We start from the raw sequence: 13,738 nt of genomic DNA on the forward strand, positions 1-13,738 counted from the left end.
ACATTTTAAAAGTAACCTTCCCAACACTGACATCCTCACATTTTTCTCTACGTCACCTGGGCTTCAACTATTTCCTTATATACAGAAGTAGGGATGTTATGCAGATTGCACAAGCTTATGCATGGCGGTTAGAACTAAATGTTTTATAAATCCAACGGTACTTTCTTTTCCAGGGATGGTCTTACTTATTTACTAAATAACGTTCTGCACATACCCAAAAATAAGACGGAGCCTATGTCAGTCACAACAGCTTAAGATTAACTCTGCAAACGTTTCCAAATGCTAAAAAGGGCGCATTAAAATAAGAGGTGATGCAGCGGCAAAGTAAGCGTGTCTCTGTTTCATGTAGCGCTGACAACCTGCAGAGAGTGAGGTAATATTTTCAATTTCAACAAACTAAAACTGTTTCGTTTTCATCTGAATCGCTCACACACTTCGTGTCCGGCGGACAGCTCTGCTCTCGGCAGCTTTTAATCTAACATTGACTCGAGGGCGGAAAGGTTGCCTCGGGTCAAAGCAGGCACAACTTTGATGTTGAGAAAGCGCCTTTCGATCAACTCTGAATCAATATTTCCAATTATTGTACCTGCTGCTAATTTCAGCGCAGACTTTTTCACTCCCCTGAACTGTTGCCGACGTCTTTGATTCTTCCAGTGATGATAATCTTACGGCGCTCTGCTCATTAAAAGTCGTTTCCCTGGACAGAAAAACAGGCGGGTGTATTTAAGAGGAAGAATGGAGACGGTACGTTTGCTGCTCCCTTATTTCCCGAGTGGTCACCACAGCAGATGGATCCACACGCTGACTTAGCACAGGTTTGACACCAAACGGCCTTCCTGATGCAAACCTCCCAATTAGCTGAGCTTGTGATGCACCGAAGCTGGGTTTGTGTCTGCTCCCAGTTTCAAACTGGGGATCTTTCACAAGTAAGGCGAATGTGTTAATGGAGCCCCTATATCAGAGTAAGAATGGCATTATAGAAATCCCTCCAAGGCTAAACAAGTCCGTCTAGACGCCCTCTTCCTTGGCAACACTTCCCAGCTCCTCCTGGGTGATCCTGAGGCATTCACAGGGCCGATTGCATATATAATCTCAGCGAGATGTTCAGGGTCCACCTCGGGGTCTTCTGTGAGCTAGACAAGCCTGTAAACCTCCAACTGAAGGCAGCCGGGTGGATCGTGATTAGAAGTCTGAATTATCTCGCTTTTTTAAATGCAAAGGAGCAGCGGCTCTACTATCAGCTCCTCCAGATGTCTGAGGAAAGCAAAGCCAGAAATACCTCAGAAATTAGTTCTCTGCTACATCATCTAAAAACATGCAAGATTAATGCTTCAAATCTGGGCTCACTCTCACAGAGATCTCACTCACTCTGAGGAGTTTTACTTCTCGGTTAAATAAAGGTTAATAAATAAATAACTGCAAATTCTGAGATATTCCAAAGATATTTTGGATTTGGAGGAAAAAGGGACTTGTCGCCTGTCTCTATATTCATTCTATTCTCCTCACCCGTTCTGTTAGGGTGAGATTGAGCAAAATAAACAATCAAATAGCCCCGCAGGGGACATGGGAGAAAAAAGAAATTAAGACGGACTTTTGCGAGATCTCGCAAAACAAACTCGGGATCTCGCAAAAGTTTTAGCCGCATTCTTCGGAGGCCGCCAGCTGGAAGCCGACCGGGTGGTCGAGGCACGATGTGCCGGGAAAGCGGTGTTCCTCCCGGCTGTAGTAGGTCTCGACCTCCCGTTAGCTTCGAGATGGTGGGTGTCAGATCTCCGAAAACGTCGAAGCACTTTTGCAAATATGTCTTGTCTTGTAAACCGAGCAGGTATCTGACGTTTACACAACTACATTCACGCCTCAAAATATCTTAAAAGTGTATTTTGTGACCCAGAAAGAGTAATATTACAACTAAGTAGCTGCCGCCATTGTTGGAATTCAACTTTTGCGAGATCCCGAGTTTGTTTTGCGAGATCCCGAGTTTGTTTTGCGAGATCCCGAGTTTGTTTTGCGAGATCCCGAGTTTGTTTTGCGAGATCCCGAGTTTGTTTTGCGAGATCTCGCAAAAGTCCGTCTTATTTTTTTTTTTCTCCCATGTCCCCTGCGGGGCTCCGTAAATAACCACCGAATCAAGCCGACTGAATTAGGCGGGCACCTCCTGGCTGCTCTGAGCGCTCACTAGAGCAGCAGATGTATATTAATCCACAGCTGACACTATTCCCTAACATTTCATTGTGACGGAGTTATGATTTCTAAGCACTACGGCACTGATAAAAAAAGAAGAATCATAGATTTTAAGCCAATTTAAGGTTTAAAATCTTCTGTAGTAGCAGTGGGATTGGGATTGAGAGAGTGAGACGACAGCACTGAGAGCAGAGCCGGCATTGTTTTGGTGTTTTAAAAGAGCATCGGTCTTATCCCATAATGCAGGATTAGGATTTAGACTCCAACTTTTTGTCAGTTATCAGGTTGACTGCTCTCAGCCAGACTAGCTTCTGGTTAGTTCGGACTATCAGTGCTTTTCTCTCCTGCTGCTCCACCAAGAACCACCTGTCCTCAGACATCCTGGTGAACTTCTATCGCTGCACCATCGAGAGCATCCTGACCAACTGTATAACAGTCTGGTACGGGAACTGCTCTGCCTCGGACTGGAAGGCGTTGCAGAGGGTCGTGAAAACTGCCCAGCGCATCGCCGGAGCACCACTTCCTGCCATAAAAGACATCTACAGGAAGCAGTGTCTGAAAAGGGCTGGGAAAATCATCAAAGACCCCAGTCACCCCTCACATAGACTCTTCACCCTCCTGCCCTCTGGGAGGCGCTACAGGAGCCTCCAGACTAAGACCACCAGGTACCGGAACAGCTTCTTCCCCACAGCTGTCAGACTCCTGAACTCTGCCTCCTGACATCTGACCCACGTTAAACTCATGGACTGGACATACACACACCCACAACCACCTACACACACACACAATGGACAACTGTACCCTCAAACACACAATAATAACATGGACTGAACCACCACTCACAACCACTAGCACTTTATAGCCTCTGTAGAAATTATCCACATATCTCACTGATCTTAACTGCACTACTGTATAGTTCTGTGTAAATAATCATTCTGTACATACGATAATTTTTTATCCTACAACTGTTTATAACTTGCATAGTTCACATTTCTGTATAACTGTATATCTCATAGTCAAAGGAGCTTGCAAAGAAAAGCGTCTGGACTTCTTTAAGTTGCTTGAAGATGTTTCACCTTCATCCAAGAAGCTTCTTCAGTTCTAAGGTCAAATGATGGAGAGTCCCAGATTTAAACCTAGTGGGAGTTTCCCCCCACAGAGGGACAAAAGGACCCCCTGATGATCCTCTAATCGCCTGAGCCAAGGTGTGAAACTGGGTGTGGGTCACAATCAGCCAGAGTTTCAGGTGAGCTCTTTGTGAAACCTGGCCCCACCTTATCATGTGATTTCCTGAGGTCAGATGGCCCAGGGTGTGAGTGGGCGTTAAGGCGTCTGGGAAGGGATCTCAAAACTGGATTATAGATGGCAGAGAGTTGGTGTCGTAAACCACCGCCTCTGTTCAAAGATGGTCGCTCACAGTGGACATAGACGCTTCTTTCACTCCTCTTTCAAACCATCTGTCCTCTCTGTCCAAAATGTGAACATTGGCATCCTCGAAAGAGTGACCTTTGACCTTAAGATGCAGATGAACAGCTGAGTCTTGTCCTGTGGAGGTGGCTCTTCTGTGTTGTGCCATGCGCTTGTGAAGTGGCTGTTTGGTCTCTCCAATGTAGAGGTCTGGGCATTCCTCGCTGCACTGTACAGCATACACCACATTGTTAAGTCTGTGTTTTGGCGTTTTGTCTTTCGGGTGAACCAGCTTTTGTCTGAGTATGTTGCTGGGTCTGAAGTACACCGGGATGTCATGCTTGGAGAAAACCCTCCTGAGTTTCTCTGATACACCGGCTACATAGGGGATGACAATGTTGTTGCGTCTGTCCTTCTTATCCTCCCTCGCTGGTGTCTGATCTTCTTTTCTGTGCCTCTTTGCTGACTTTAAGAACGCCCATTTAGGATAGCCGCACGTTTTGAGTGCTTCCTTTACATGTGTGTGTTCCTTCTTTTTCCCCTCGGATGAGAGGTGAAACGTCTTCAAGTAACTTAAAGAAGTCCAGACGCTTTTCTTTGCAAGCTCCTTTGACTACGATGACCTGGATGACTGAGAACCTTCACAGATGTATATCTCATATTTCTGTATAGTTTTTCATATTTATATCCTGTTCATAGCCTGTACTCACTACAGCCTGTACATACTTATAGTTATAGAATATTCATAACATACTTCATACCGTGTACATTATAACATACCATAATAGACCCATTTCTGTAACATACTTACATATCTATATTATTGCTAATATATATTGTAATATATCTATATCACTAAAGCACTTCTGGATGGATGCAAACTGCATTTCGTTGCCCTGTACCTGTGCATGTGCAATGACAATATAGTTAAATTCTATTCTATTCTAGAAGACAGAGGAGCACGCGCATAAATGCAGTAGCCACTTTCATGGTGCACTGAAACAGAAGAGGACTCACGCAATTATGCAAATAAAGTCAATAAGACATTATAAATGCTTGTTTGCGATCCCCTCCATCACATTTAAACGGACTGGGTGTTAGATTTTCGCATGGAAAGCGGATTTTCCTTTCAGGTCTGAAAAGTGAAGCTAATGAATAAGTGCCTTCTTTTTAATGGCCACCAGGGGAACATTGATGTGGCTGCAGAATGATTTCTGTGGGAAAACGATCCTCTGCTCCCTCGCTATATGACTTCAGTAATGCTTCCCTGATTTACTTCATGGACTTGATCGCTTAATAGGACAAAGGCTGATAAATCAAGTTACCGTCACAGTGGATGCATCCATCTTTAGCTCAGTATGGTGGAAATAAAGTGAAGTATGTGAAGTGAATAAAAGCAGGTGAAGCCAAACAGCAGCGAAACCCACAAACGAACAAACACAACCTTCTGTTGACTTTGGAACTAAAAGCTGAATCTTACCATCTACCTTTGCTCCAGGTGGTGTTTTAAAGCAACAATGCCAGTGGTCACCTAGTGTGCGTTTGTCTGCCTCGTGTGTATCTGTAATTTCAGGGGGTCTAGTGCAGTACTTGACCCCCTGAAATGATACTTGAAACGTGTATTTGTTCCTGCTCGATTTGTTTAAGCATGTTCTGCATTTTTATCAGGACCATTCAGTCCTTAGGGGGAAAAAAGAGCACTTGCAACACTCGAAACACTGCACAAGGACGCATCGAATACGAACAAAAAACATGAGTAGAAAAAGTGGAAGAAAAAAACGTGAATGGGTAAAAATGTAGAGCACAGCAGGACCATAACAGCAGCGTGCTGACTGGCTGTTTTCTTCTCGGCTTTCACGAGTCGCTCACATCACCGGAGGACAATGCTGTTTAGAAAAATCACTGTTTTCTTTTCTTTTGAGGGAGTTTTCTTTTCTTTTAAATGAAACCCGTGTTTCAGGAGAGAAAAAGCTGCAGGTCGATAAGCTGATTTAAAGCTTCCACCTACATTTGAAACCAGCGACACCTCAATAACTCGGGGCAAGGTGACATTAAAGGCACGCTGCAGTGCAAAAATCAAAACAAGTAGATTCCTTAAAGAGATGCTCTGAGGCAATGTGCCGTATTTTCAGTGATGTTTCTTTTGTCTGCAGGCAAACAAACCCCGAAGTCATATTTACTATAAATATTCCACTAAGCCTCGAGCAAAGCGGCGTCTTCCACCACTAACCTTGCCTTTGTCTGCTTCCGATTACCATGCAGTAGGCTCCACACTTTTAGGATCCTCCCTAAAGGCCACATTAATCAAAACACGTGCAGACAGCTGACTCTTACCTCCTCGTGAAGGATGGCCTTACACATGGAGTAGTTCCCCTTCAATGCCCATGTCCCATTTGCAAGACATCGCCTATAAACATTATCTGTAAAGAGAGCAAGAGAAGAAGAAAAACCAGATGAGGAGACTCTGTTTGATTTATCACATTTTTTTTTGCCTTTTCCTTTTTGGCCTCCTGTCCCTGGATGGGAATTTGTGCTCGATTCGTAGTGGCAGTGTGACCTTTTTCTGCTTTGAGACTAATAGGGAGAGATATCATTAGAGAAAGTCTCACAAGCTGTGATTTTTCACACGTTTGCTGTGGGAACAGTCTACCACCCTTCTGCCTAAGCACTGTTATTATTCTTTAAATTGAGACCCGCGATTTAGCCGCAAATGACGTACGCTTCACGTCCATCCTGTCGTTTCAGACCAGGGTTTTAATAGTTTTGCAATTTTCATTAGTTTTTATTTTTATTTAGTTTTGACTTCAGATTTTCAATTTTATATCAGTTTTAATTAGTTTTTACCAGTTGTTTGCTAGTTTAGTTTAGTTTTTATTTTTTTGAAAATCCTTAGTTTCAGTTTAGTTTTGATTAGTTTCAGTTATAGTTTTAGTTGTGTTTGCAATAATTAAGTGTAACAAAATCCCAGTTTCATCATATCAGTCATTCTGCTCATCCCTGGACAGGTCGCCTGTCTGTCGCAGGGCTAACACGCAGAGACAGACAACTCACATTCCCACCTATGGGTTCTTTAAATAAATAAATAAAGGCAGATGAACAACCATTGATACCAGGCAACTATAAAATGTATATCTTGGCCCCAATGAGACGATTAACTCTCGCAGCACCGGGTGTTCGTAATTTTGGTTCAAGTGAATTGATAAACTTTTTGAAGGTAATTGACTCACACAGTTGTGTAGATATCCCCGTCCTGTTGTCTCGGGATGCATCACGCTGCCTTGCCTGGGGTTAGCTTCTGTTTTCTGGGGATGAGGGTTGAGTGTGCTCCCTGACCTTCTCAAGGTAAGCTAGGTTAGCCTTCTTGTGTGAGCTTTTCAAGTGCACTTTAAGGTTTGTGGGATTTTTTCCCTTTAGAAATGTCCCTCATAATTTGTCTGTTTCCACTACAAGACACTTGCTTTATCCAAAACACAGTCATATTCAAAGTAATCCCAAATTGGACTCTGGCGCTTTCTTCCGACTTTTCCTGACATGATTCTGCGCGTGGACGGAGCAGCGACACAGACGACTCGACTAACGTACTGCCACCTGCTGGCATAATGAGACACAGCAAGAAAAAAATCTGGAAACTAAACTTCATTTTCACCCTTGGCTATTGTATGACACGCACACATCAATGAAAACTAAACACATTTTTGCTATAAATTCAGTTAATTTTAGTTAGTTTTGTGAACACTCATTCCAGTTTTAGTTAGTTTTCCTTTTTTTGTTTTTATTTTTATTTCCGTTAACGAAAATGTTTTTTCACTTCTAGTTTTCGTTATTTCGTTAGTTTTCGTTAACGATAATAACCTTGTTTCAGACGCTGGAGCTGAGGACAGAACTGTACTCCTGAATTACAGTTTTAATACTATTTAAAACTTTAAAATGGAAACTGGAAAATCACTTTTTGAAATACAGATTCATGCAGAAAAAATAGACACAAAGCACTCCCCGGGGGGTAAGTTGTAACGAGCAGATTCGAACACAGTGGAAGACGGGCCAGCAGCAGCAGCAGCAGCAGCAGCAGCTGGGCTCTAGGGAGCTTCTCAGTTTATTGAGAAGGGTCTACCACGGTTAGCCAATCAGCGAATTCCACAGCCTGTTCTACTCTGGCAGATATTCGGAAAATAAAGTACTTTCCAGTTGCTTCCCTGTTTCCTGTCTCCTATGTGAATCCGTCTTTGATATGTGTCCCGCAGAGCCCTGCGGACTTGTGTATCCCAAGCCAATTAGCCCATCCTACAGTCACGAGAAAGGCACTGAAGGGTGCAGGTGCTCGCCGTCTCCCACTGCTCGCACAGTCAAACGAGCTGCATGTGGAGAACTCCTGATGCAATGTCAGCACAGACATGTCAACAATCTATGTGTTATGGCATTTCTAAAATATACGAAGCATCCATGTGCCCTAAAATAAAGTGACTATTAATAATATACAAAATAAAATAGCTTTGCTTTGGTCTAATGTTTGCAAAATTGAGGATTATGGAGTAAATAATAATGATACTATTCACACACATGTCAAATTAAATGGGTCAGAGATAAAAAATAAATAAAAAAATACATAATGAGGATCATACTTTTCACTCAAAACGATTTCAGATTAAAATAGATCAAAGGTCAAAGTGGATATAGTCATAAATACTCAAGAATTGCACACACACACACGGAGGTCGAGGATATTTAAGTGGTTGTTTTTTCTTTGTGGTGGGAATAAAAATCTGCATTATATGACAAGCTGAGTAAATAATAATTTAGACAATTATCTCTGAAGTGATGCGTAAGAAAAACTGAAGAATTTAATGAGCGACCCATCTGCTCCCCAAGGTGTTCAGGCCAAAGGAGCGCGAAGGTGCAGGTGACAGCAGTCTGAGATCATTATGCAAACTTTAAGCCCTGAAACGCTTTAAATAAAGAGAATAAAGTTTGATCTGTTTAAGTTTACAGGTTTTCGTGTTGCTGAATCATCTCTGCCTCCTGCTTTAATCCAGCTGCTCCTGGACACGAACAATTACACATCCACAACGAGATGTTTGGATTTAGAAACAGAAGAGAGGCGCTGATTACGGACTAAGATGGTTGAGTCAACAGCAGCCAGACTTCTGTCTGTCATGGTCCTGCACTGGTCATCTGTTGTGCTTTAACATCTCTCTAAATCTCTCGAGCTGGATTCATCTGAGCTCCATCTGCAGGTGGAGTCCCGGTCTCTCACATTTGGCTCACTCTTCCCAAATAAACATCCTGACCAAGTCTCACTATCACGTCCTGAAACATCTCATGAACAGCTCAGCGTCCGATTCTGTCAGGACTGACTCTCCTTCCTTCTCTCTCAGAGTTATCCTCCCATGTTGAGGCTCTGTTCCTGCACCCTCCCTGTTCATCATTTACTCTGTTTTTGTCTGTACAATAAAGCCATTTGAAAGGAAATCTCTCTCTTTTGGGTCTCACTTCAGGATCCGCTCACTTTAAAGGCCTTGAAACTTTTAGGTTCTTGAACATGTTTCACTTTTTATTCAGAAGTTCTTCAGCTCAGGCCAATAAAGGCAGATTGAGAAGCTGCCTTCGACTCAACCACTCCAGACTAACTAATGAGCGAGAGCCCACACAGAGAGCCCGACTGTAATGACTGTCAGAGGTTCGGCTCGTCTATATTTCGATGTTGAAATGACACGAGCACGCTGCACAGCTGAGTCTCACAGAAGAAAATGTGAGACAGTTATGAAAAAATGTTTGTTTGTGTTCAAGGACACCAGCTGTCACGCTTTTTTTTTTGCAAAAGCACGACTCTGAAAGTAAAGTAGTTAAACAAGAAGCATGTTTTGTGTCTGCAGCAGATATATGGTGTCCAAACTCATCAGCCAGGACAAGATGGCATATGAACACATGAAAGCTGGTTTTAATGACATTTATTAATCCATCCGTCCAATTTCTTAACTGCTGCGGGGCTGAAGACTGTCCCAGCTGTCGTAGGGCAAAAGGTGGGGTCCACCCTGGACAGGACACCAACCAATTGCAGGGCTAACACTTTAGAAGCAGTTTCAGTTCATTTGACGAGCAGAAGACAGTCACTCAGCAGTATAGTACAGTAAAAAAACACAATATTTATAAAACACAGCAACAAATATAGTACAAAATGTTAACAGACTATATATAAATATATATGCACACTTGTATAAACAGAAAAAGAAATCTTAAATGAGATAAAGTGTCAGGAGTGAGCAGGAGTACAAACTGAACAGCACAGTTTGAGTGTCAGTTAGGGCAGGACTGCACAGAGTAAGGGTTTTTATTTCTATTTAAATACTAATAAAAATGACGTGACCAGTGCAGAGTGCAGTATGTATCTGTGAAACTGTAGGACAGCGTCTGAATCCTGTGTGTGTTTAAATATTGTGCTTGAGGCGTCGTACGGCTTGGTGGTAAAAACTGTTTTTAAGTCTTGTAGTCGGAGCAGACAGACTCCTGTAACGTCTGCCAGATGGTAACAAGGAGAACAGCTGGTGTGCTGGGTGGCTGTGGTGCTTGATGATGCTGTGTGTTTTTGGGTACCCAGAGAGAACACAAAATACACAAAAGCATGTTAAAAAATAACAACAATGAAGTGTAAACATGTTCGATGTGCAAGACTTGGAGTGAGCATCAAACTGATGCCAGAATCCAAATTCAGACGTTTTCACCCCTTTAAAGGGGGAACGTGTTGATTTTGCACAGACACAAGTCAGTGTGAGATAAATAAAAGTGTTCAGGGACACAAACAAAGGGGAAATAAGGGCAGCGTGGTGGTGTAGTGGGTAGCACTGCTGCCTCACAGCATGATGATGCTGGGTTTGAATCCCTCTGCTCTATGACTGCTGGGGTAAGGCCCCAGACCCCCATAATCCTGAAGTGGATGTAACTGGATGGATGGAAGTAAAACAGAAACAAAATAAGTGCATCAGATTAATTTAGAGTATCTGTCACAGATGAAGGAAACAATCCAGAAATGAGAAGCACAAAGACTGTCACTCAGTCTCGGTCACTTGAGGGTAAAAATCAAAAGCAAGTCCCAAATAATGATTTCTCCACATTGCCGGATAATACAAAGTGACTGGTGTGTGTGTGTGTGTGTGTGTGTGTGTGTGTGTGTGTGTGTGTGTGTGCGTGCGTGTGGAGGGGGTGTTGATATGGAGGCACTGACAAATGATGAGTAAAATTACATTTTTCCACTCAGGCCCGCCGTGTCACAGCACAGGACACGGTAAATCTGGAACAAATTTCACATTTGTCATTTCACATTTATTATCTCTAAAGATGACGGAAATGAAATCCGTCAAGTGGGACATCGTGGAACTGAGAGACCTCAAACGAGGCCGTTTCAAGTTGAAGGGAGACTCTTTTTAGAGTGGGTGTTTGACATGCGGGGCTACCTGCAGGGGAGCTGCGAGTGTGTGAATCAAATGTTGAAACGCACGCGTGTGGTTCAGTTAATTTGATGATTATCACGGTTGAAATGACGTTAGATATGCCGCCTGCCACGTAATCACGTTAGGGCGCTGTTAGGGACCGCAGCTCGATCTTCAGGTCAGACTTTCCGTCGGGCGGTAATTGGCAGTGAAGTCACGTATGCGCGTGTCACTTCTCCCATTTCAAAACATTTTCCAGACTTTTATGGACAGGTCTGACCCCGATCTCGGAGCGGGTCGCTTCCGAGGGTCATTGGACACCTTTTTCAGTGACAGTGGACTTTTTGTTGTTCAGACTGAACGTCAGAAAGCTGTCAGCATCCATAAACAATGGAACTTTTCTTCTTTCCTCTAAGATCACACATCACACGTACACTACAGTGAAAAAGCACTCGCCTCTTTCCTGATTTCTCAGTTTTTTGCATATTTGTCACACTTTTAGATTTCAGGTCATCACACAAATCTAAATGTCAGACAAAGATAACAAGTTTAAATGATCATTTCATTCATTAAGGCCTTTTATTACCTGGCCTTATGTGACAAACTAATCGCCACCATGTTATCATGAAATTAACTGTGAGTTTAATTTCAGTTATTACATGCAGACTTTATAACTGCTACAAATGTTGGATCAAGAAATCGCTTAAATTGAACCTCTCTGACGAAGTGAAAAGTTCTCAAAAAGCAGCAGATCGCTGACCAGGGTTTTAATAGTTTTGCAATTTTCATTAGTTTTTATTTTTATTTAGTTTTGACTTCAGATTTTCAATTTTATATCAGTTTTAATGAGTTTTTACCAATTGTTTGCTAGTTTAGTTTAGTTTTTATTTTTTTGAAAATCCTTAGTTTCAGTTTAGTTTTGATTAGTTTCAGTTATAGTTTTAGTCGTGTTTGCAATAATTAAGTGTAACAAAATCCCAGTTTCATCATATCAGTCATTCTGCTCATCCTTGGGTATGTTGCTATTCCAGCTACCATACTGCACCCTGCACAGGTCGCCTGTCTGTCGCAGGGCTAACACGCAGAGACAGACAACTCACATTCCCACCTATGGGTTCTTTAAATAAATAAATAAAGGCAGATGAACAACCATTGATACCAGGCAACTATAAAATGTATATCTTGGCCCCAATGAGACTATTAACTCTCGCAGCACCGGGTGTTCGTAATTTTGGTTCAAGTGAATTGATAAACTTTTTGAAGGCAATTGACTCACACAGTTGTGTAGATATCCCCGTCCTGTTGTCTCGGGATGCATCACGCTGCCTTGCCTGGGGTTAGCTTCTGTTTTCTGGGGATGAGGGTTGAGTGTGCTCCCTTACCTTCTCAAGCTAAGCTAGGTTAGCCTTCTTGTGTGAGCTTTTCAAGTGCACTTTAAGGTTTGTGGGATTTTTTCCCTTTAGATATGTCCCTCATAATTTGTCTGTTTCCACTACAAGACACTTGCTTTATCCAAAACACAGTCATATTCAAAGTAATCCCAAATTGGACTCTGGCTCCCGACTTTTCCTGACATGATTCTGCGCGTGGACGGAGCAGCAACACAGACGACTCGACTAACGTGCTGCCACCTGCTGGCATAATGAGACACAGCAAGAAAAAAATCTGTAAACTAAACTTCATTTTCACCCTTGACTATTGTATGACACGCACACATCAATGAAAACTAAACACATTTTTGCTATAAATTCAGTTAATTTTAGTTAGTTTTGTGAACACTCATTCCAGTTTTAGTTAGTTTTCCTTTTTTGTTTTTATTTTTATTTCCGTTAACGAAAATGTTTTTTCACTTCTAGTTTTCGTTATTTCGTTAGTTTTCGTTAACGATAATAACCTTGTCGCTGACATCTGTCAGTCTGGAAAGAGTTACAACTAGGGCTGGTCGATTATGGCAAAAATGATCATCACGATTATTTTCACTGAAATTGAGATCTCGATTATTTGACGATATTTATTTAACAATAACAATGTGTTGAATAATGACTTTAAAGATTGTCAAAAAATAATATAAAATAGTGCAAATACTGATAACAGTGCAAATGTTTGCAATATAAGAAATAAATGAAAAATGTAAACATCTATGTTTAGTGAACTTTGCAGTGTTGCTCTGTGGTGCAGCTACGACACTGTAGCAAAGTTTACACACTGTGTCACTTGATCCACGTCTGACTCCGCGAACCCATAATGTTTCCACACCACTGAAGTTTTTTTTTACCTCTCTTTTCAACCAACAGCAGTCACTCTCCTCTCCAAATAACTTCTGCTTAGCTTTCCGAGCTTCCCTCGGGTCCTCTTAATCAGCGGTCCCCAACCCCCGGGCCTCGGACCGGTACCGGTCCGTGAGTCGTTTGGTACCGGGCCGCGAGAGTTGAGGCTCAGGTGTGAAATGTATAGTTTTCAGGGTTTTTATCGGTTTTCAGCGTTATTTTGTTATCGTTTACTTGGTTTTCCTGGGTCTTTTCACGTGTGTTATGAATAAATCTTCTTTTTTTCTGTACCGGTACTAGTTTTATTTTGTTGTTTTTTTGTTATTTATCCGCGACACCTTAAAGGCCGGTCCATGAAAATATTGTCGGGCATAAACCGGTCCGTGGCGCAAAAAAGGTTGGAGACCGCTGCTCTTCATTGTTGTGACACGTGTTCGAAATGCAGAGAGGTGCGCTCGATTT

The 13,738-nt window shown here is 42.3% G+C and overlaps 1 protein-coding gene across 1 annotated transcript in view; it reads right to left on the minus strand.

The window, feature by feature from the left end:
• Positions 1-13,738, minus strand: part of LOC102781465 (corticotropin-releasing hormone receptor 1-like) — a 135,532-nt gene that overhangs the window by 59,569 nt on the left and 62,225 nt on the right. The window contains exon 5 of the mRNA XM_087844919.1: positions 5,923-6,008. Within this exon, the coding sequence (XP_087701045.1) occupies positions 5,923-6,008 (86 nt within the window). The remainder of the gene's footprint in view (positions 1-5,922; positions 6,009-13,738) is intronic.

Source organism: Neolamprologus brichardi, chromosome 8 (assembly GCF_056152115.1).
Source record: "Neolamprologus brichardi isolate AB-2024 chromosome 8, ASM5615211v1, whole genome shotgun sequence".
Taxonomy (NCBI): Eukaryota; Metazoa; Chordata; class Actinopteri; order Cichliformes; family Cichlidae; genus Neolamprologus; species Neolamprologus brichardi.